At 34.8% G+C, this 20,574-nt stretch overlaps 3 protein-coding genes and 1 long non-coding RNA gene across 5 annotated transcripts in view; 3 read left to right on the forward strand and 1 right to left on the reverse strand.

Annotated features, from left to right (window-relative positions):
- Positions 1 to 385: 385 nt before the first annotated feature.
- LOC128674767 (glycoprotein-N-acetylgalactosamine 3-beta-galactosyltransferase 1-like) lies at positions 386 to 5,446 on the forward strand. The gene is made up of 7 exons (XM_053753649.1): positions 386 to 528; positions 908 to 1,548; positions 1,654 to 1,792; positions 2,901 to 3,000; positions 3,195 to 3,315; positions 4,313 to 4,464; positions 5,069 to 5,446. The coding sequence occupies exons 1-7, from the start codon at positions 473 to 475 to the stop codon at positions 5,198 to 5,200; spliced, it is 1,341 nt and encodes a 446-aa protein (XP_053609624.1). The 5' UTR covers positions 386 to 472; the 3' UTR covers positions 5,201 to 5,446.
- A 2,395-nt stretch (positions 5,447 to 7,841) lies between these two features.
- On the reverse strand, positions 7,842 to 10,759 carry LOC128674782 (uncharacterized). 2 transcript variants are annotated; one of them, XR_008405201.1, is made up of 5 exons: positions 10,607 to 10,759; positions 9,858 to 10,072; positions 9,039 to 9,476; positions 8,557 to 8,678; positions 7,842 to 8,023 (listed from the first exon to the last, which is right to left on the reverse strand). It is a non-coding gene; the product is annotated as an uncharacterized LOC128674782 (long non-coding RNA). The 2 variants fall into 2 exon arrangements; XR_008405200.1 differs by having other exon boundaries at positions 9,039 to 9,664.
- A 3,351-nt stretch (positions 10,760 to 14,110) lies between these two features.
- Positions 14,111 to 15,355, forward strand: LOC128674636 (uncharacterized). The gene is made up of 3 exons (XM_053753346.1): positions 14,111 to 14,293; positions 14,473 to 14,603; positions 14,896 to 15,355. Exons 1-3 carry the CDS (start codon positions 14,241 to 14,243, stop codon positions 15,087 to 15,089), a joined length of 378 nt encoding a protein of 125 aa, XP_053609321.1. The 5' UTR covers positions 14,111 to 14,240; the 3' UTR covers positions 15,090 to 15,355.
- A 2,592-nt stretch (positions 15,356 to 17,947) lies between these two features.
- LOC128674631 (glutathione hydrolase 1 proenzyme-like) overlaps positions 17,948 to 20,574 on the forward strand; it is a 35,114-nt gene continuing 32,487 nt past the window's right edge. Inside the window, exon 1 of the mRNA XM_053753340.2 lies at positions 17,948 to 18,214. The gene's annotated coding sequence lies outside the window, so the exon portion shown is untranslated. The remainder of the gene's footprint in view (positions 18,215 to 20,574) is intronic.

The raw sequence follows: 20,574 nt of genomic DNA on the forward strand, positions 1-20,574 counted from the left end.
TGTGTTATGGGATACTAACTCTAATGATACTATATTTTATAACAAATACATATATAGATAAACATCCAAGACCCGGGCCAATCAGAAAAAGATCATTTTCCATCATGACCCGATCGGGGATCGAACCCGGGACCTCTCGGTTCAGGGGCAAGAACTTTACCACTGCGCCACCGAGGTCGTCAAAGCATGCTCCTGTAGTTAATTGGCTATTTCTGATTATAGGTACTTTAAAAAAAAAACGTAGAATATACAACTTATTATGGAATGAAACTACAATAGTGTATATTGATAACAAACTTACGCAATCTAAGGATTGTTTTCTCAACAAACCATAAAGTTTTATAATCATACAAAAACATCCCCTCAACGAGATCCTAGTCAGTATTCACAGAGATATTGTCAGTTTTCAAGCACACTCACTGAATAATTCACAATTATTGTAGAAGTGGTAGAAGTGCTTGATCAAATCAAAATGGATTTCTGTGTAGTGATATTCACGATGGGAATAATATCAGCAAATATTGTTATGTAGTTAATTTCAACTTGTATTACTGTTAGTTACATAGGATAGAAATTAATCACTACTTTGATAGCATTTTGATAGGTTATTAGGGATAGTATGTATCTAAATTACTGATAAATAACAAATAATTAAAACAACTTTAAGAGAGTACATGAAATATTTTCATACATTTCTTATATATCTCAAGAATTAAAGCGAATAAAAAAAGTAAATACGGAACATGTAATATCTCATACTAATCATAAAAAAATACGTTACCAAAAGTAATTGCCGCAGAATTATTTTTAGATATACGATTATTATAAACCAGGGTGCAGGTTTCCTCATGGCGCTAACACTTGTATGATATAGTTATATGTACTTATATGAATTTTTGTTTTTCAGTGTCCGGACCGGAGTGTGGGAGCAATTATTCTCCCCTTTTAACGTCCCTTCTTACCTAGAAGAGAATGGCAACCAATCTGAGACTTCCAATAAGCTTAGTTCTATTAACATCAAAAACAATGCAGAATTTACAGTTAAGCGCAAATTAGATAATGTTACATTTTTTAGTGTTTTAACCGACGAATGGGAAGACGTGGAAAAGATATACTTTCCCACTGTTTCTACTCTTGTCACAGGTTTACAAAACAATAAAACTTCTAAAGCAATCCAAGTGAAAGGAAAATATAACACAAAATATAAGACTGAACCTCAAGATAAGATAGTTTTAAAATATAAACCTACATCTACAGAAGCACAAGTGATTAAAAACCATAATGGAAATACCACAGATAATATTACTGAGCCTCGAGACGACGGTATGGAAATTAAATCTTATCGCAATAAAATTGTGAATATAATGGCATTTGATGAAGAAAATTGGATCAAGATGGACAATTCTGTAGCTGATGCTATAGCGAAAAGAGTGCGTGTGCTGTGTTGGATTATGACACACCCTCCCAACCACATGACAAAAGCAATACATATCAAGGAAACGTGGGGAAAGAGATGTGATATATTGCTGTTCATAAGTACTGAAGAAGGTGAGTAGTCTGAAATCAATGTTACTTGCAGAATTGAAGTTTCTTTTAACATTGTTTGTCTATCGGTCGCTTCAAGAAGTAGTTATTATTATTTTTCCTGGCCAGACCCGCGATTACCAACATTGAAACTAAACGTGACAGAAGGTAGAATGTATTTATGGGGGAAAGTCAAAGCGGCATTTCAGCATATATACGAGAACTATATAGACGAAGCAGAATGGTTTTTGAAGGCTGATGACGACACGTAAGTGCTCCCTGACATCCTTACATATTATAAAATAAAGCTGTCTGAAATATAAACTACTTTACGAATTGTATGCGGTTTTCACCCATAGATAGTGTGATTCCCGAGGAAGGTTTTTAGGTGTATAATTTATTATGATTTTACCCGAGCGAAGTCGGGAAGGGATGAAATATTGTTGCACCCCTGCGGCAATTTTTTTAACTTTTATAAACATCAGCATAATCATCAAAGCATCCCTTTCTTGATCCGTATTCGAACATACGTTTCCTTCATCTTCCTTTATGACTCCCTGTGTCTAACCTTCCGCATCCAGTTGTGACCAACGTGCTTTATGATATCATCCACCCATCTCTCTGTTGGACGACCTCTTTCTCTGGTGGTCTCTCTAGGTCTCCATTCTAGCATTCGTTTAGTCCATCGCTCGGCGTCTACACATGCAACATGCCCGGCCAATGTCCACTTGTGGGTTAAGATGGTAATTACCCAAGTCTTCTGCCTGATCCACTCGTTAGGCTTGATCATACTAAGATTAATAAAAATACACAACTCTCGAACTCTCTTCTTCCGTAGTTCCATTGGACGTCCCATTGATACGACGATGAAAATTAGAAAGATTACGGGACTACGCAAAATAATTTCAACTCCAATATAGTTTTTCACTGAAACTTACTTTGGGGCTAATTCCAATTATTCTAGGCTAATTCCAAATTCGTATAGCAGCGTGAACATGACAGCAACAGACTTTTGCTGTTGTAATATTATTGTGGAAATATAACAAAACCTCCTGCCCTGTCGCTGCTTCTTCTTCACCTACGATGTGTATATCTCAGTATACATGTACATTTTTGAAGTAACTATAATGTTGAAAACAAACATTTGTAACTTATTATTACTTAATATTTTGTATTTTTTATGTACCTAGCAGGCAAATAGGCATAGGGTCCACCTGGAGTGAAGTGGTCACCACAGTCTAGGGACGCCTGCAACGCCAGGGGTCACTCAAGTTGCCGATTTTGTAGCCTGGGGTATTTTGCCACATTGCCCTGTCACAATGTCTCTCTCACCCTAAATTGTTAATTAAAATAAATAATGCCTTAATTTTTTTCAGATACGTCATTGTAGAAAACTTGAAGCACTTCTTATATGATTATAACACCAACGACCCGATTTATTTCGGTTGCAAATATAAGACCAATTACACAAAAGATGTAAGCATTTACGATCGGCTGCAAAAGTCCAATAATACATTTTAATTCTATTTCCTAGGAATTAAGAAGGTTCAAAAATATGCCTGGATTTTTGCAGCCGACAGTACCATCGAGATATTATACAAATTAATAAGGTGACTTTTGAATTTACTAATTATACTTGAGTTTAATATGGTATATTCTGTTTTGAATAGGGGTACGCAAGTGGCGGTGCGGGGTATGTCTTAAGTAAAGAGGCTGTGTCTCGCTTCGTCAACTATGGTTTGAAAAATGATTTATGTGTGAAGTCGATGGGATCAGAGGACGTCGATATGTGTAAGCTATCTTTTATTTTATAAATTTCTATATATAGGTTCACCTCTCTGTCTTACTAGTTCAATTTTACCTACACGCGCTTGCACTACCTGGTTGGAATTGTCAACGTTGCTTATTATGATATTCTGGACACGGAGTAGTCAGAATCAGCTTCCAACCAGGGAACTCCTCGATGGTTTAACAGGGATTTCTGTCAAGTTTTGAATGCAACAATCTCTTTGGTCTAGGCGAAATGAATGTGATCCTATTGAACGTATGGGTAGGTAAATAACGTATAGGTAGGCAAATAACAATAAGTAAGCATTAACTAACGTTAATGCTTACTTATTGTTATTTGCTTTCGAACTGATATTATTGTAGAAGTTTTTTTTATATAAATGTCATTTTTAATACAAGCTTTTATTGTTGTCAGAGAGATCTTATTGCATTCAATGTGTGACTAGAAAATCATGTACCTACGTGCAGTAAACCGTTGAGGAGTTCCCACGTCTGGAGTCATTCCTGTGTGCATCATATGACAATGTTTATCATAATTCAATGTCATCCAAACTAAACGTGTGTACAAAATTTCAGCTCAATCGGATGAAGAATTCTTCTTCAAAAATGAGTTGCAAAATTCAAACATAGGGACATACATAAAGCTTGTAAAAAATATAGATGTAAAATAAATTTCAAAGCTGTATTTTAATAGGCCTGCGAGTCTCTAACAGAAACGTTTCCAACAAAATAATATAGTAGATTGTTCATCTTGTTTTATTACGGTAATATAAAAAAAATATAAATAGGCAAACAGGGCATATGGCCCTCTTGATGGTAAGTGGTCACAACGCTTGCAACACCCGAGCTTCACATGCGCGTTGCCTACTTTGTGGCCTAGAATCTTTTGCCACAGTACCCTGTGGTTACACTGCACAACAATGCATGCAAGCACTGCTGTTTGGCCGGTAAAATAGTTGAGAATGACCTTTGGTAAAGTCATCATCTCCATCTATTTCAGCTCGATGCTTGAGTAAAGTGGAAGTAAAGATTTTAGATTCGAGAGACGCGTATCAACGGGCTAGATTCCTTCCGTTCAGACCAAATTTTCATATTCAAGTCCAAATGTTCCATTTTTGGTATTGGGACAGAATATATTATCCGCCAAACACGGTAAGTATGTCCTTATTATTTATCACCAAACTATTAAACAAAGTCGATTCCCAATGTGCGTACGCTTCGATCTTTAAAATTACGCAACGATATTGATGCGGGGTTTTTTAATAAAGTGATTTGGGAGGAAGGTTTAAATGTATTTTTATGGTTTTACCTGAGTAAAGTCTGTACGGGCCGCTAGTGTGCTACAAAATAGGGAACACTTCTTTAGAGCCGTTAGGCGATTGGTACTGCAAGAAACTGGGACCGCGCGACACCAGTCACCCAAACACTAATTATTAATTAATAGTAAACGTGATGCCAATTGCCCAATAACTTTTTAGAATTGGACGATCGGGACAGGATTCATACGAGACATGAACATAAGTAGTATTAAACATGGGCTAAAGTAAATTGTTTTTTTTTTCAAATTACCCATTCACGTTTATGTGAAAATAAATTTTCCAATATGTATTTCCAATAGTTATCTGAATATATAAAGTGCTTGGACGACTGGGACCGCAGTGCGAATATCTCTAGCTATCCCAATAACCTAATGACCCACTTCTTTCATCGTATAAAAAATACATTTTTTAAATTGAAACTATATTTTGCTTTCCAGGGCCGCGATTGCTGTTCGGAATACACCATTTCCTTCCATTACATAGACAACAATATGATGTATATGTTGGAGTACTTTGTGTATCACCTAAGACCATACGGCATCACCTACCTATTTAATGAAAACATATAGGTACTTAGATTGAAATAAACAATAAGTTTGAACGTCAAATTGTTGCGTTCGTATTCGATATTGGATATGCCTACTTGTTTTATTAATATTATGTAGTGATAGTGATTTTGTACTTAAATTTCAAAATTTCCCCCAAATGTAAACGAGACGAACATTTTTTATAATATCTAGACATAATTATGGCCAGGGAAACTTGAACATTTCATTATATAGTATTTCACTTAATAAAAATATATTTTTTGGTAAGTATCACTAGTTTTACGTTTCTTTTGAGTGTAAATGCAAAAGTGCATTTACACTTGGCCAAACCTAAACCTGATATATACCCTGATATATATATACCTGAGCATCGACTGATATTTTCATCAAAATATCCCGCCATTATTGAGACGCCATCTTAGACACGCATTCAATGAATTGGAATTGGAAACATTCGCAATTTATTCCAAAAAGACACCTTATTTATAGTTACTGCTAATTTGGTCACCATCGAACGAGCCCAGTAGTTACCGTTACCGGTTAAGCCACCGCCAAGGGCGTTAAATACAAAGGGGCGTTGCAGGTTTGCATTTACGATGTGTGGTCGCCATAAAATCAATCATCAATCTATTACATAAAACTCTTGCGTTACTGAATGACTGACTGACTGACAACGCACAGCCGAAACTACTGGTCGTAGAAAGCTGAAATTTGGGTGTGTAGGTTCCTAGGACTAATAAGGGATTTCCTGAAATTCTCACGGGAAACGGATTTTTACACGCATACGAAGTTGTGGGCAAAAGCTAGTATTATTTAAAACTCTTCCGTACCTGAATCACAGACAACGCACGGACGAAATGAAATGCTAGAAATAAAATGTTGGTCTGTTTTTAAAAAAAATATTAGAGGATTTCCAGAAACTCCCAACTCCAACGCGAAGAAACAAATTTTATTGTGCGTGCGTAGTCGTAAGCAAAAGCTAGTTACATAGGGCGTGGCAGTAACGGACACCCCTGTTAGTTTTAGAGAATGAGCATGTTTTATGTCACACTTTGGAATCACAGATAAAGAGCGTCTTGTAGAAATTTAGCCCAGAGTTCTTGTAGTGCTAAAAACGGCACTGTACGAACCAATCAGAGTCGAACGGGATTCTAACAAAAATACGGCTAATTTCTCCTGAGATGAGACCTTGGGTCTCCCCCGGGAACCCACTATCGGATTGCCCCTTCATAAATATCGAGTAAAACTTGTGCAAAGTCAGTAATGTTAGTAAAGTTAGTTCTGACTTCAACATCTCCAAATTTTTTATTTTTATTTGTTACTTGATTTAATAAATAATTCGGTAACTCAATTTTTCAGCAGTTGTGGAACATGTTGTACATTTATTGATAAATATCATATTGAGTATGTTTACTATTTTATAGGAGTAACTGGATAAAACAAAACCTAGATTTATTATAGTGGCCGATAGATTATGGCCCCAAACCGCTGAATTTGAATAGTAGAGTTTTACCTTTTACAGCGATATAAAAATCACACCATCATAAACATCCCACAAATTAGATACTATTTGACAGATCATATATTCGGCAACAAGTCAGCATCAGCGATGGGCAAGTGTAGGATTATTGAGAACGAGAATTTCGATTTTAGGTAGGACTGCGAGCTATATTTCAAATAATGGTGCAATTTCAATTGAATAAATATTCGAAAATTAGCTCACAAAGTCATAAATCCCTTGACTTTAGTTCATAGTACAACCTAAGCTACCGGATGCTCGATTATCCCCAAGGGATTTAAGTAGTACCCACGACCACACATAAATTGAGGGAACTCGAACAGTTCAATTAAGTTTCAAGACGATTTATTTTGCTTAGAACAATTTAGGATGAGTTGCACCGTCAAATTTAACATTGATTTTAACCGATGAAGTTTAGACAAAATGACGTAAGTTTTAATAATTATATTATTTTAGTTATTTTTATTCACTCATTTGGATTTTTTTTTCTTTTTAAACATGAAATATTACAAAAATAAAACGAACTTGTGAGCATACCATCCGGTAGGCAGGTTTCCAGCGAGAGGAATCTCCTCACAAACTCTGATCACTTCTTCATCGACTCCAACTGAGAGAGCTTGATACTAGATGACGGTCAAGACTCTTAGACCAATGGTCATCGCCATACAACTATCGAAATAATAAATCGTTGTGTCAACATCCCACATAGCATTAACTATGGGCTCGTTAAAATGAAAGAAATAATATAATAGTATGTTTAAGTATAAAATTTGTTTGTGTGCGAAAACTTAAATAAATAAATAAATATATTAGAAAATAAATAAATATAAATCACACAGATTGAGCTAGCCCCAAAGTAAGTCCGGGACTTGTGTTATGAGATACAACTCAACGATACTATATATTATAATAAATACATATACTTATATAGACAAACATCCAAGACCCGGGCCAATTAGAAAAAGATAATTTTCCATCATAACCCGACCGGGGATCGAACCCAGGACCTCTCGGTTCAGAGGCATGCACTTTACCACTGCGCCACCGAGGTCGTCACTAACGAAAACTAACGAAGTACTAAGTACGTATGAACGAAGGAAGTAAATTTCTTCTTTACAACAAAATAAGAATTACATTGGGAACTCTGTTGCAAAAATTGATTTATTGACACCTCAGTACACACGTGGTACTTCACAAGACAATAACTATCAAAACCACGAAAAACTTTACGTTCTAAGTCAACATCACAAAAATCACATGATTCGTTCGAACTTTCACTTTGCTTCAGTGAGTTTCTTTGAAATTCTTCGAATCCAGTTATTTTCCTGTTGAATAAAAGAAATTCTTTAAAACATACAATTAATTTTGATCGTATCGTAGCTTAATATTTAATATACTGCGGTACTTGGTTCCCGCCTTAGAATAGGATCACTACCACGGATTACTAGATATCCTTGACATTCGGTCACACGAAGTCAAAAGACAACAAGACATGAAAGTTGTGGGCAACCTAATGTCAACCTTCTGAGATTGTTGCCCAAGATGCAATTGATGAGGACTTCGTGACGTCACAGCCACATATGAAACTAAGAACATGCGATGATGAGAGAGCCTACACTTATGTATGTAATCTAATTGCCCTGAGAAAAATAGGCACAAGCCCTTTTTTAGACATATTATTATATGCAATAGAAACATAGGTATATTACGTTGACTTTATAAGATAGTGAAAACTTGTTTCTTTCAAGTTCTCAATAAATATTCGTAATTTTATAGCTTATTTTATAAAGACTGAAGAGCAAGACTTAATTATAGGCAAAGAACTCGATCGATTTCGGTCACTAGTGAAGATACTCACAGAAAATATCTGCCACAATTAGGAACATCGTCAGAACAATAACAACGATACATATTATAATCCAAATAAAGATTCCTGATACTGCTGAAATTGCGTCGGAGCTGATAAAGAGGTTTCCATAGCTGCAAATTGAAAATGCTTTTAAGTTCACTTACTATGGGTCTGTACTGACTAATATTATAAATGCGAAAGTAAGTTTGTTTATTACCTCTTCACACTCCATTTACACAATTAATCTTCTTGAAATTTTGTATACAATTTACCGTAGTTTGATGTACGGATAAGGACATATGGTATTTTATCCCAGAAAAATAAGTGTACTATGTATAATATCATACTAGTATATGTATATAGTAAGTAATGATAACCCATTTCATTCTTTAGAATTTATTATTATAATTTATACCACGCACAAAATATTTTTAAATAGCTAACTATACAAAGTAATTAACTCTAACAAGTTTGAATGAAAATATACGTACCACATAACAAAGTATATTGTTGAATATCGTTCAACATATTACATGATTTAAATTTTCAATTCATTTTTGACCAACATAAAACAGGTGTTGAAAAAAAAACTCATAGATTTTGTGCTCCTGCCGTAGGTACATAAGATTTTTTGAATGTCACTCTTTGTCACTCAAAGATATATGTCATTTTGGAGTGCTGATTGCTGGTTTTGTTCTTTTTGTTGATCTACCCACCGAGGCCATAGATTTCAAATAATTCGACAGTCTATGATCTATGATCATATATGGTGGAGACGTCTATTTCTCCCTCCTTGTTTTAAGTTTTAGAGATTCAGTTGTATTTTATATTAAGTAGAAGTTTCTTACGGGAATTGTAGCAAGGTCATCATTCTTGTAAGGGATGTACGTACGGACTGCTACTTTCATAGAATTATCGGCTACTTTTCTCTATTGAACGAAAGTCAAGTGGTCATTGATATCCAGACAAGAAATCAAAGCGAAATATTGTCATCCATATCCATTATCCAGTAATATTATTATGAATGCAAATGTCTGTATGTCTGCTTTCATGGTTTAACCTATCTGGGTTGGTTTTATAAAATTCGGAAAAGACACAGTTAATGACCCGAGCGTAACTGCGGACAACAGCTAGTAATCAATATTTCAGAATCATCTAATGAAGGCATAGCTACATTACATACTACGTAGCTTGTGAGAAATAACTATTTAATATAAAAAATGACGTGTAAAAGTGGCTGTGAAGGTCTAATTTCTGAATAAATGATTTGAATTTGAATACATTAAGAAAAATCAAAAAAGAAAACTTACCTAATCAACTTTTTTTAATTTTCTCAATGAAGTAGAGCACGCCAGCAACTGATAAGACTATGAATATTGCGCAGAAGACCAGCCTGATGAGGCACTGGAGCAAGCATTTGCAGCAACAGGAGAAAGGGTTGGGGAAGGAGGGGCAGCAGGAAGGGCAGCAAGGGGGGCAGCAGCCACCGCCACTACTGCCGCCGCCGATCACGATGTTTCGCAAGCTGATCATAGTTTTATTATACTAAGTATTAATATAAATTATATAAACATCACGGACTGCATAATTCTTCTTCTTTATAGTCGTATTAATCATGGCTGAGGGTCATGGTCATTACGAGGAATGAAACAACAACTTATTTTTTGGCACTTTATGTTGATTTGCTGTTACCTTCTCCATTCCACACACTAGTTGATAATCAACCAGATTGCAGGTTACCTTAAGTTGTTTTCCTTCACCGGAAGCAGTAGTGGTCGATGAAATCTAATAAAACTAATACAAAGTCTGAAACAAACTACTGAAAACAAACTACTGAAAACAAACTCATGTGGCACGAGTAGGTTCCAACCTGGGTTCTTTCGGTTTACAGGCGGGTTTTAACCATAACATCAACACCGCTTCCATATATATTATGATTTATTATAGATTAAAGGCTGAATAACTAAAAATAGCCCTTAGAGAGCCTATGCAGACGACCTTTGTACCAAGGTGTATGGTATGTGCTTGCCCCACAAGATTGTTGATGATGTTAACTTACCACATAGTTTATAAAGCGTAGTTCTTCCGTTTATGATTACGAAACAACACACATGTGTGGACACAAGCCGAATTTTCAATGACATCAATCATCTTCAATTGTAGTTTGATTTGTATTAAGTTTCCGTTATCATCAGATTGATAGCTAACTAGGATTACGTCCTGTTACGTTGTCAATTTCATTTAAGCTTTGACAAGTTATTTGGCAGTGATCACTGGTGGCAGTGGTATTAGGTAGGTACTCGGGTACCTACTAATTCCATAAAGTATACAAATCTATTCCGCTGTTTTGTTGTGGTCCCAGGAGTTTGTTTTCCATTATTAACGAAACCATGAAGAAAGGAGAACTTATTTTTCGCAATCCCATCTATATTCAATAGGCGGATCTATCCTCTTTTTGCTTTGTAAGCATTTTTATTAAAGCATTTTTATCATTTCATCTCTTTCCGTCTCACGCCGACATACAGTAATTTCATTATAGAATAGTAGGTACTCATTTCAGATATAATAACATGTACTCATACTAATCCATGGAATTAGTGGGTATCTGTCGAAGTACTTACTAAATCCATGTACTAATCAACCTCACTATTGCAAGTCAAAAATTATGTTTTATGCATGGTTTTAGTAAGTACTTCGTAGTACCTATTAATTTCATGGTTTTATGAAATTCACTTTTACCATCAGCCTTATAAAATGAATGAAGAACTGAACTTCCATACTGGACTGAGAGCACTGATTACAAAATTCAATTAGGGCAAAAGGTTATATACTTGATTTCCCATAGGTGATGGGCTATCGACATCAATAAATCTCAATTCCACCGATCAGCATGCCACATCTGGCCTTCTAATTTCGATACTCTTGGTACCATCAACTCCGTATGGTCGCAAGGGACAAAGCCAATACTGTATGTATATGAAATAAAGAAAACATGCAAGCAAGCTTAACAAAGAATCACGTCAACATATCGTGATTCTTGCAAAGAGTAATCAAATTGTCCAGGCTCCACGTTTCTGCGCGATTTCTCACTCAATTTGTACATCTCTCTCTCTTATCTTGATGATGACGCATATGCTACCGCGGGTGGAGTTTCGAGCAACGGCGAGTGTGATACAAATGTATACTTGATGACTTCGTAAAGTCTTGAAGAAAAGACTGAGTCGTTGTTGTATTAGGGTTGTTTTTCCGTCTCTCCCACCAGTCCCATTGTCTGTTTTTTACCTTTTGAGCATCATTTGAGGAGTCAGGACCCAAAAACGTGATTAAAACTCAAAGATACTACTTAGTAATCATGATTTTATTAAAACATTATCTTCAATTAGCAAATAGGTACAATAAGTCCAGGACATGACGCGCCATGGGCTGGTGCTAGCAGGGAGAAGATTCCTTGCAATCAAATCTATTAACGCGTAAGAAATAATATAGTAAAAAATGTCAAGAAAAATGAATCCCATGCACAGATTTCATGTTTTTATATCTGTGATCCCATGCTATCAAATAACGTACAGTTAAAGTCAAATACACCGATCCCTAGGAGGGACAGATTTATCTTGTGTTATGATATGTTAAACTATACATTAACATGCGATACATTACAATGCATTACATTACTAACCGAAGATTAGTTCTATGCTTTCCTGATCTATCTGCAACTAGTTGTCATAAAAAATACAATAGCAGCTTAACCAGTCATGCCATGCGCTTATTTTCCTCAAGAGACATAGTTTGGGGTGACACTCACTGTTGCACGTGAGTCAAGATATATTGCCTCGATATTTTCTGTTGCACGCGAGTCGAAATATACTGGCTCAGAACTTTCTGTTGCAACTGAGTCAGTATATATTGCCTCAGAATTTTCTGTTGCACGCGAGTTAAAATATATTACCTCTGAAGTAGCTGCGACACCTGAGTCAGAATATGTTGCCTCAGAACTTTCTGTTGCGTGCGAGTATAATGCATCGAAACTAACATTTAATGGATATGACTCCGACGAATCCATGGCCACATTCGCCTCTTCTGATATAGTAGGCCTAATTATCAAGGCTTCGTCCGTACTATTATCTTCTAATTTTTTTAATAACAAACTTTCACCCAACCTCATAGGTTCTATAGTATCGTAATTATCCATTTCTCTCAGTAAACGTGATTTCGGTGTTGTCGAGGTCTTGTTCCATGCGAGATATCCGTATAAATAACTATGCGAGCTTGTTTTAAACTCTATGTAGCAGTGGTTATATCCGAGGCCTACACCGAATGACCAAACTATAACCAATGTGGCAACTAGACAGAGCAAAACCGTGGTAAATGCGAAACAGGCCGATAATCTGCAAAAGACAATACAAACATAAATCCCGTAAAGTCGAGGGCAGATAGATAATAGGGGGTCAGATATATCTGCCTCTGACTATACACTTATTAAACAAGCGAACTACCCCCCCAATAAATTCAGTTGGATCACAGTTGAACTTCGATGGTTCCGCTATTTTAACGTTTCGGTATCGTAAAAATGATTTAACAGATTCTTAGATCAATGCTAAACATTAAACCAACGTTGTCAATACAACACGTTTTGAAGATAGACTTGTAGCTACCTACCTAGCTAAATACCATTACAATGATCGCGGTTCAGTTGCGATTCAACTGAAGTTAGCGTATAAGCTAGCTATGGAATAAGTAGGTAGTCCGATGCTAGCCTAATGTTCTATTAGGCTAGCATATACCTCGTATACAGGAACACCAGACAATAAATAGATTCTTGCGCAGGTCTGCGCATCCGCACTTGACAATTTAAGTAAGTTAGTTAAATAATAATGTACATCCTTTACACCAGGAATTTCCTAACCAACAGATAAAGATGCATCGTGATAACTTACTTTTCTAAAACGTACATAAAGTTTCCAATCCAATCTAACAACATGTTACATCGACACATTTTGAAATGAATATGATTTATGAAAAACGACGATCAAATAAAAAATAATAACAATAACAAATCGTGGGTAACGAAATAAAAACAATAAGGTATAATAAGTGACAGTAGCTGTCTAAATTTAAGACTTAATAACGACATTTTTTTCGTTTTTGTTGATCTATGGATGGACTATATGGATAAGGTTAGGAGTAAACTTATGTATATTATATGTAATAATATGTGGCCGTCCAAATCAAAAGGGGCCTTATGGCGGCTGGCACTTAGGTCTTTATTGCCGTTGTTCGAATGCAAAAAAAACGGCAATAAACGGCAAACGGCATTCTAAAGTCATATTGAAATATAATTTTATTATCAAAATTCAGCAGTAGTTGGTACTCCGCAAATTACCTACTAAATCCTTGGCAGTGGCCCAGACGGAGAAGTAAATCAAAAAACATTTTTTTTTAATTTCAAATAAGTATTCAATATTGCTCTTTAAAAGAGTATATTAAAATAAGTCTGAGCTATAAATACCTCTTTAAAGAGAATTATATCATATCCCTACATATTTTTTATTAATAAATTGACAGCGACATAAAACTTGAGTAAAACTCAGTCATTTTGCAACGCAACATTTGCAAAAGAAATTATTTGATTTATTTTTATTCAATTCGAGTTATTTACCGTGTTTTATTAATTTTTATTATTACTTTATGAAAAAATGTCAAGTTATGTGATACTTGGAAAAGAACAAATACCAGAATATATAAGAAAGTAAGTACCTATATTCTTCTCTAGGTAAAATGTAAATACATAATCCCATAACTTACCTTACGAATTGGCGCAAGTGCGGCGCTCAAACAATTGTTCAAAGTATTATATTATTCTCCTAAACCACAAACTCAAAAAACACTTATACACAATATTGAAAACCAAGTTTTATTTGGTTGCAGCAAACCAGGATGGATGCAATGCGTCATACTGCTCGCCTCTTTGCTCATCGTCACCTTTTCGGCTGTGGGCATCGGCATCCCAATCGGATATACTTACTGCTACATCGAGCATAGATCCATTGTTAGAATGGGTGAGTTAAATTTCTGTTTTGTTGATCTATGGAGCTAAGCTTCATAGCTAGTGTTGTGCTATTGAAAAAATCGCTATTGAAAAATGAAAGTTGCTAACATACTTTTAGTATACTCCCCCCGGGCTTCGCTCCCGTGGAAATTTCGGGATTAAAAGTACCCTGTGTTATTCCAGGTTATATTCTACCCGTATACAAAAATTAATAACAATCCGTCCAGTGGATATTGCGTGAAAGAGAAAACTTTCGAGCTCCGACTTATGACTGATTCATACGTACTCGCATTTGTCATCAGGTAATACAAACGCAACTTTCGAAATTCTGCACATGCCGGTTACAGGCTTCAACAAAACCTGTCAGAACAGATCCATTAATGAAGCACTGATGTCCAGTTTACTTGTCTCCAAGATCCTGAAGATCAGCCACATGTTGAGTGAAGAGATATCCTTCGTACCAGCATCTAAAGAGAAACCAGTTGTTAAAATTTAGACTCCTGACTTTTAACCATGTTACTGTATTAATTTCAACAAATTGCGCTTCGTAATTTTCTTTGTGAAGTGTGAGACAGAGAGAGGTAATTAATAGAATACTTTAAATATATTTTTATATGGACATTTGAGTGAAAATTCTGTGCAAAAGTGGTGATGTGCGTTATCTCTTGAAAATTATTTAGGGATTTCGATGAGATTGGTGAAATTCATTGGTGTGTGGCAGTTCACCATTGGCTGGAATATAATGAATATGTTTGAAGTTGACACTTATTTAATTTACTTCCCAATAATATTTTGTGAACTAATAGTGTACCCACTTCTGCTAACAGCTGATCATTTCGCAATATACACTTCACAATAGCCGAGGTTAACTTTTTGTCACACAACTGCGGATAGAAAATAATTTTGATTATTCCAGTTTTTCCGGTGATATAATTAAAATAAATGTACATAGTTTAGTGCTTACTACATAGATTTCGATTACGAATCAAATTGTCAAAGTCTTATCTTTAATTTTATTGGTCCAAAGTCAGTTAATGATGGTCAATTCTCTAACGCGTTTGATCTCACCGCCTCGTTAAGTTTTAATGTTTCGGCTGTCTGGACATGACGAGGCTATTTGTGTGTGACAATCATAATTGAAGTCCCGCTTATCATAGTACTTCAATTAATATTGATTTGGCTGGCTGGAGAATTCGCCGGGTAGGCCAAGAATAATCGCTCGCTTATCTACAAACGCTCTCATCTGAGCGGTTTCTTCAGTAACGGTTAAGTGTCGGAACCCTAGGTACTTTTTCATCACAAATTCCTTCTTCGGTAATCTTAGCACGCATATTCACATTGAGGATCAAGCCAGAACTTTTTGTGTTTGCCCACTGCAACATGATTAGGTAGGTAATACATTTAATAAAAATAATTTAAAGTACTTAGTAATAACTTAAAACATACGTCTAAGTATTATTTTTTTTGAATGAATAACGAATACGTGGGCAAATGATGAGTCATCGATCTGTATGTACCCACAGCGCCACGTCAAATTGGATATCCTTGAGAGTTTAGCTTGGTGATAAAAAAACCTCGCATTCGGCCAGTGAATTGACATTTTAATTGAAAGCATAAATAAGTATTATATCATAATATGATACTTCTTTTTCGTCGAGTCGACCATACTGATAACTTCTTTGTCAAAATAATAATAATTCTTATTTCAGAATATCCTAATCATATCTATCCAATAATTATGAATGCAAAAAGTAAAATTGTTTGTCACGATTTATCTACTTTAATTTTCATGAAATTTCGCATATGGAGAAGGATGGACATTCCTTCCTTGACATCGAAGTACCTTTCATCACGAAAAAACGATTTCCGTGAGAAATTATCTTGATCCTAACCACGTGTATATGGTGAAAGCAACTACAAATAAATATCCTAGTAACTAATATTATAAATAAATGCACGTTTTGATGTACACCTACGACGCAGGGACAACGAATTCCTTGGCAAAATTAACGGAGTGGTTTGCCATTGCCTTCTCCATTTCTCCATTCATTTTGTTTAATGGTCGCAATTTATGACGTAACTTCATGAGAAATTTACGATGTTTTTACGTATGTAATTGTTTGACAAATATTATATAATATTTCACATTATAATTACTTATCTTAATTTTTCGTAAATACATGTACACAAGCGTATAATTAAACATTTAAGACACTAGACCACAGATATAGACGATAATTTATCAAGAGTGCAGGTTTCTTCACGATGTTTTCCTTCGCCAGAATAGATGCCATACAGACGACCTTTGTATCAAGGTCTACTTCTGTTAAAAGGAAGTTATGGTTTTGTGTCATCAACACTATCAAATAAAAATGCGTGATTTTAGTGCATATCAATGTTCTTCATTCTTCAATTAGAAAATACTGGATTTTATCATTGTATTCCGCGAACTACTCACCCGTAACTATGTACACAAACATAAGAACAATGCAGCGGAATCAAACAAGAATCGGCCAAGCGTGAACCGTTAAAGTGTGATGAGTCTGTAGGTAAGTGCGACTTTCATTGAAACTTGGGTCCTACAGTTAGAATTGTGGTTAAAAGAAAGTCCATCTTAAAATTGGCGCATCCGAATTCCGTATTACTATTATTTTTGTTTGTTCTTTTTTGTATTTTTAAATTTATTTTTTATTATAAAATATAAAAATAATTATTATAAAATATTTCCAACATAATTTAACCATGATCGAACCATGTCTTATTTTTACTAAGGTAAAAATAATTTCAAATAATAATAAAATTACAAGTAAAAAATAAAGACATTATTATAATTGGTGCAATAGATTTTAAACCAAACATTACACGCTTCGAGATGAAATATTACATTCATAAATCATAATAATTTATATTACATTAATATTTTTTACCAATATCGTAAACGTTTCCTACGTGGTGGAGCGAGATGGGTAATAAATTATATATTATTTCAAAACTTATATAACATTTGAGGGCAAATACACATACCTAATATCTCTCCGTAATTAATATAATGACGTAGAAAAAGGATATAATTATGAAAATAATAGATATAAAAATGTCGTGTCAATTATTTTGATTTAACTGCAACATAACTTTTAGTTAAAACACGATAATGGACATTAGATTTTTTAATAATATCGATATTTTAACACTACATCCTATCGCTCAGTAAACAAATTATTACACAATTTTCGCATGCATTGCATAACAGTTTCGAATATTTTTTGTCTGGCTGAACTGGTTTGATCCGGTTCGTTTTTTCTTCCCAACTGAACCCTAAAAAGGATGAGAGCATAAAAAATGTACAAGACTCCATAGCACGGGCAGTACAGCATAGTCCCGCCACGGACACGACGCGCCGACGAGTATTCATGTCACGACCAATTCTAAAAAACTAACTAGTTACTTATTTAAACAAGCCGCCTGTTAAATGACTTATGCTAAGAAATCGATTTTAAAAAGTTAAACAGTGCAATATGTGATGTTATATCTAGTGACAACAGCAGAGTGAAAGTTGCAAATCGATCGATTACTTGCCATCGATCATTCGTTTTACCTGCGCCTGCGTCGGTGAATTATTGCGTGAGTTTCATTTTGTTTAATGGTCGCAATTTATGACGTAACTTCATCAGAAATTTACGATGTTTTTACGTATGTAATTGTTTGACAAATATTATATAATATTTCACATTATAATTACTTATCTTAATTTTTCGTAAATACATGTACACAAGCGTATAAATAAAATTTTAATATGGGTTTAATAAAATTAATGTTATAAAAAAACGATCTAGTGCGAGTTGTACTCTTCAGCTGAAAGAAACCGAAATACTTGAATAACTAAACGTTTTTGGGAAAAGGGATCCTGACTGACGAACAGACAGATGAACAATGAATAGTGAATGAGAGAACAAGTGACCCTATAAGGGTTCATTTTTTACAAGTTGAGGTAAAGAACTCTAAAATCTTAGGAACTCTTCCAAAGATCCATCCCAATCAGTGTGCATCACTCATAAGTTTACCTTTGTGTATCTTTTTTTTTTTATAGTTATAGGTTTAATGTTAGTTAAATAGTTGAAGGTGAAATCATCTATTTTTATAACAATGGCCATAGAAATCTGAAATTTCATGGCGATAACCTTGTCCATTACAATGCAGTGAACCGAAGTGTAAGTGATATTAAAATGGTTGGCTGAAATTAAATGCAGCAGCACTGTACTGAATATGCTTAAATGTTATGCCATTTCATACGATCGACGCACATTACATAGTTTAATGTGAGTTTTGAATAAGTGTTCAAGAAAAAACCAGTGTACATAGATTCACCACGATTTTATCAGATTGTGTGTTGCAATTATCGGCATTGCTTGATCAATGAACGTGTTTGTATTTATTGCGCATACTCTACTATATATTACTGATGATGTACTGCTTATAAAAAAATTGTAATATAAGTAAGATTGTAAAGACAATTTCTGTGACGTAGTGGTCACCAAACCGATATCTGGAGTTCCAAGGATCGATTTTCAGCGCGTTAATTACAAATATTTGTCTGTGCCTCTGAGTCTGTTGTTTTGGTATCTGTATCAATTATTGCATTCACATTATGTGCTTAGTGTAGAATGCTTAGCGGTGTCCATTAAAAACACTTTAACACAAAGACAAATTGTTAAACGCCGACTTTTAATATTCATTTCGAACGGCTAAACCGATTTTGATCAAACATATCTAAAAAACACCGCATAAAAATTAGCTATTTAGCTATTATATATAAAAAATCGGTTCACCAGTTGATAAGCTACAGCGCCACGTACACAGACACACACACATACCGGTCAAACTCTTTATGCGTCGGGGGTTAAAATCTATGTATCTACATCATAATAAAGTTTGACGTCGAACTAAGTATAACAATATAATTTATGCATTTTTTACATATACTAAGGCAAATACAAAGTTCGACATTAAAGAACTAGCTTGAGGAAAAATACTGTTTGGGAAAACCGTGAATAACTTTGATCATATCCTTGATAATGTTTTTAGACTTGGTTTTAAATTACACATAGTAATGTCATTGTGTTTACGTTTTGTATGCTTTCGTCAATAGACGTGTATGTCTGTGACGTGTGGAATACCCTAGAATAGGACCACTCCACATCTTCCCGATGTCGCAAAAAGTGACTAAAATTATATACATACAACTAGTATTAACATCTGAAAAGCAACAATAGCATTCCCAAAGAGGGTTGATGTGAAGCAACCGGTTAGTCGTAAAATCACGGCAGAATCTTCGAAATTATATAACGCTTCGAATGCGTCATAAACAGTCAATAAACAAATCAATATTGTTCCCAGATGACAGAACGAGCCTGTCGTTAGACTTCGAAAGCCTGTACAGCCAATAGACAGCAATAGCATTCCCAGAAAGGACTGACGTAGTCGCTCGAAAAATCGCAGTACAAAACTAAAATAAGTTATATTTAAGGGCTATACAGAGTCAAAGGTCAAGTGGCAGATATATATATTATCGTTTGTGTATATTAGGTACATACACATTATTACACATTATATACACATTAGGTATATATAGTAGTATATTTGTGTAATTTGTTATAGAATATATATATATAGGATGACATAAAACTAAGTCTGCTGCCGACTTCCTCTCCGCAGGTGAAGAAGAAGCGGCGAAACTCAGAAACTTCACCGCAGCTTTTTTTCTTTATGATGATGATAAATACTATTTTGACAACTCTTTATTATGCCTTTATTTTATTCAACAAATTAATCAAATCACAGTAACTATACATGGAAATGCATGATTAATTATGTATGTTTGGTTTAACTTCTCGGTAACTGATCTAAAAATATGCATATTGAACCTGCAGTCACGTGTGCATATAATTAATTACTAAAACATTTTGCGTGGGTAGCAACTAGCA

The sequence above is a fragment of the Plodia interpunctella genome, chromosome 13, assembly GCF_027563975.2.
Source record: "Plodia interpunctella isolate USDA-ARS_2022_Savannah chromosome 13, ilPloInte3.2, whole genome shotgun sequence".
NCBI classification, from domain to species: Eukaryota; Metazoa; Arthropoda; class Insecta; order Lepidoptera; family Pyralidae; genus Plodia; species Plodia interpunctella.

Coding starts and splice junctions, on each gene's coding strand:
- LOC128674767 (XM_053753649.1), top strand. CDS start 473: ATGGATTTCTGTGTAGTGATATTCACGATGGGAATAATATCAGCAAAT. Junction 3,316..4,312: donor ATCAGAGGACGTCGATATGT/GTAAGCTATCTT, acceptor CATCTATTTCAG/CTCGATGCTTGAGTAAAGTG. Junction 4,465..5,068: donor TATATTATCCGCCAAACACG/GTAAGTATGTCC, acceptor TTTGCTTTCCAG/GGCCGCGATTGCTGTTCGGA.
- LOC128674636 (XM_053753346.1), top strand. CDS start 14,241: ATGTCAAGTTATGTGATACTTGGAAAAGAACAAATACCAGAATATATA. Junction 14,294..14,472: donor ATACCAGAATATATAAGAAA/GTAAGTACCTAT, acceptor ATTTGGTTGCAG/CAAACCAGGATGGATGCAAT. Junction 14,604..14,895: donor TAGATCCATTGTTAGAATGG/GTGAGTTAAATT, acceptor ATTTGTCATCAG/GTAATACAAACGCAACTTTC.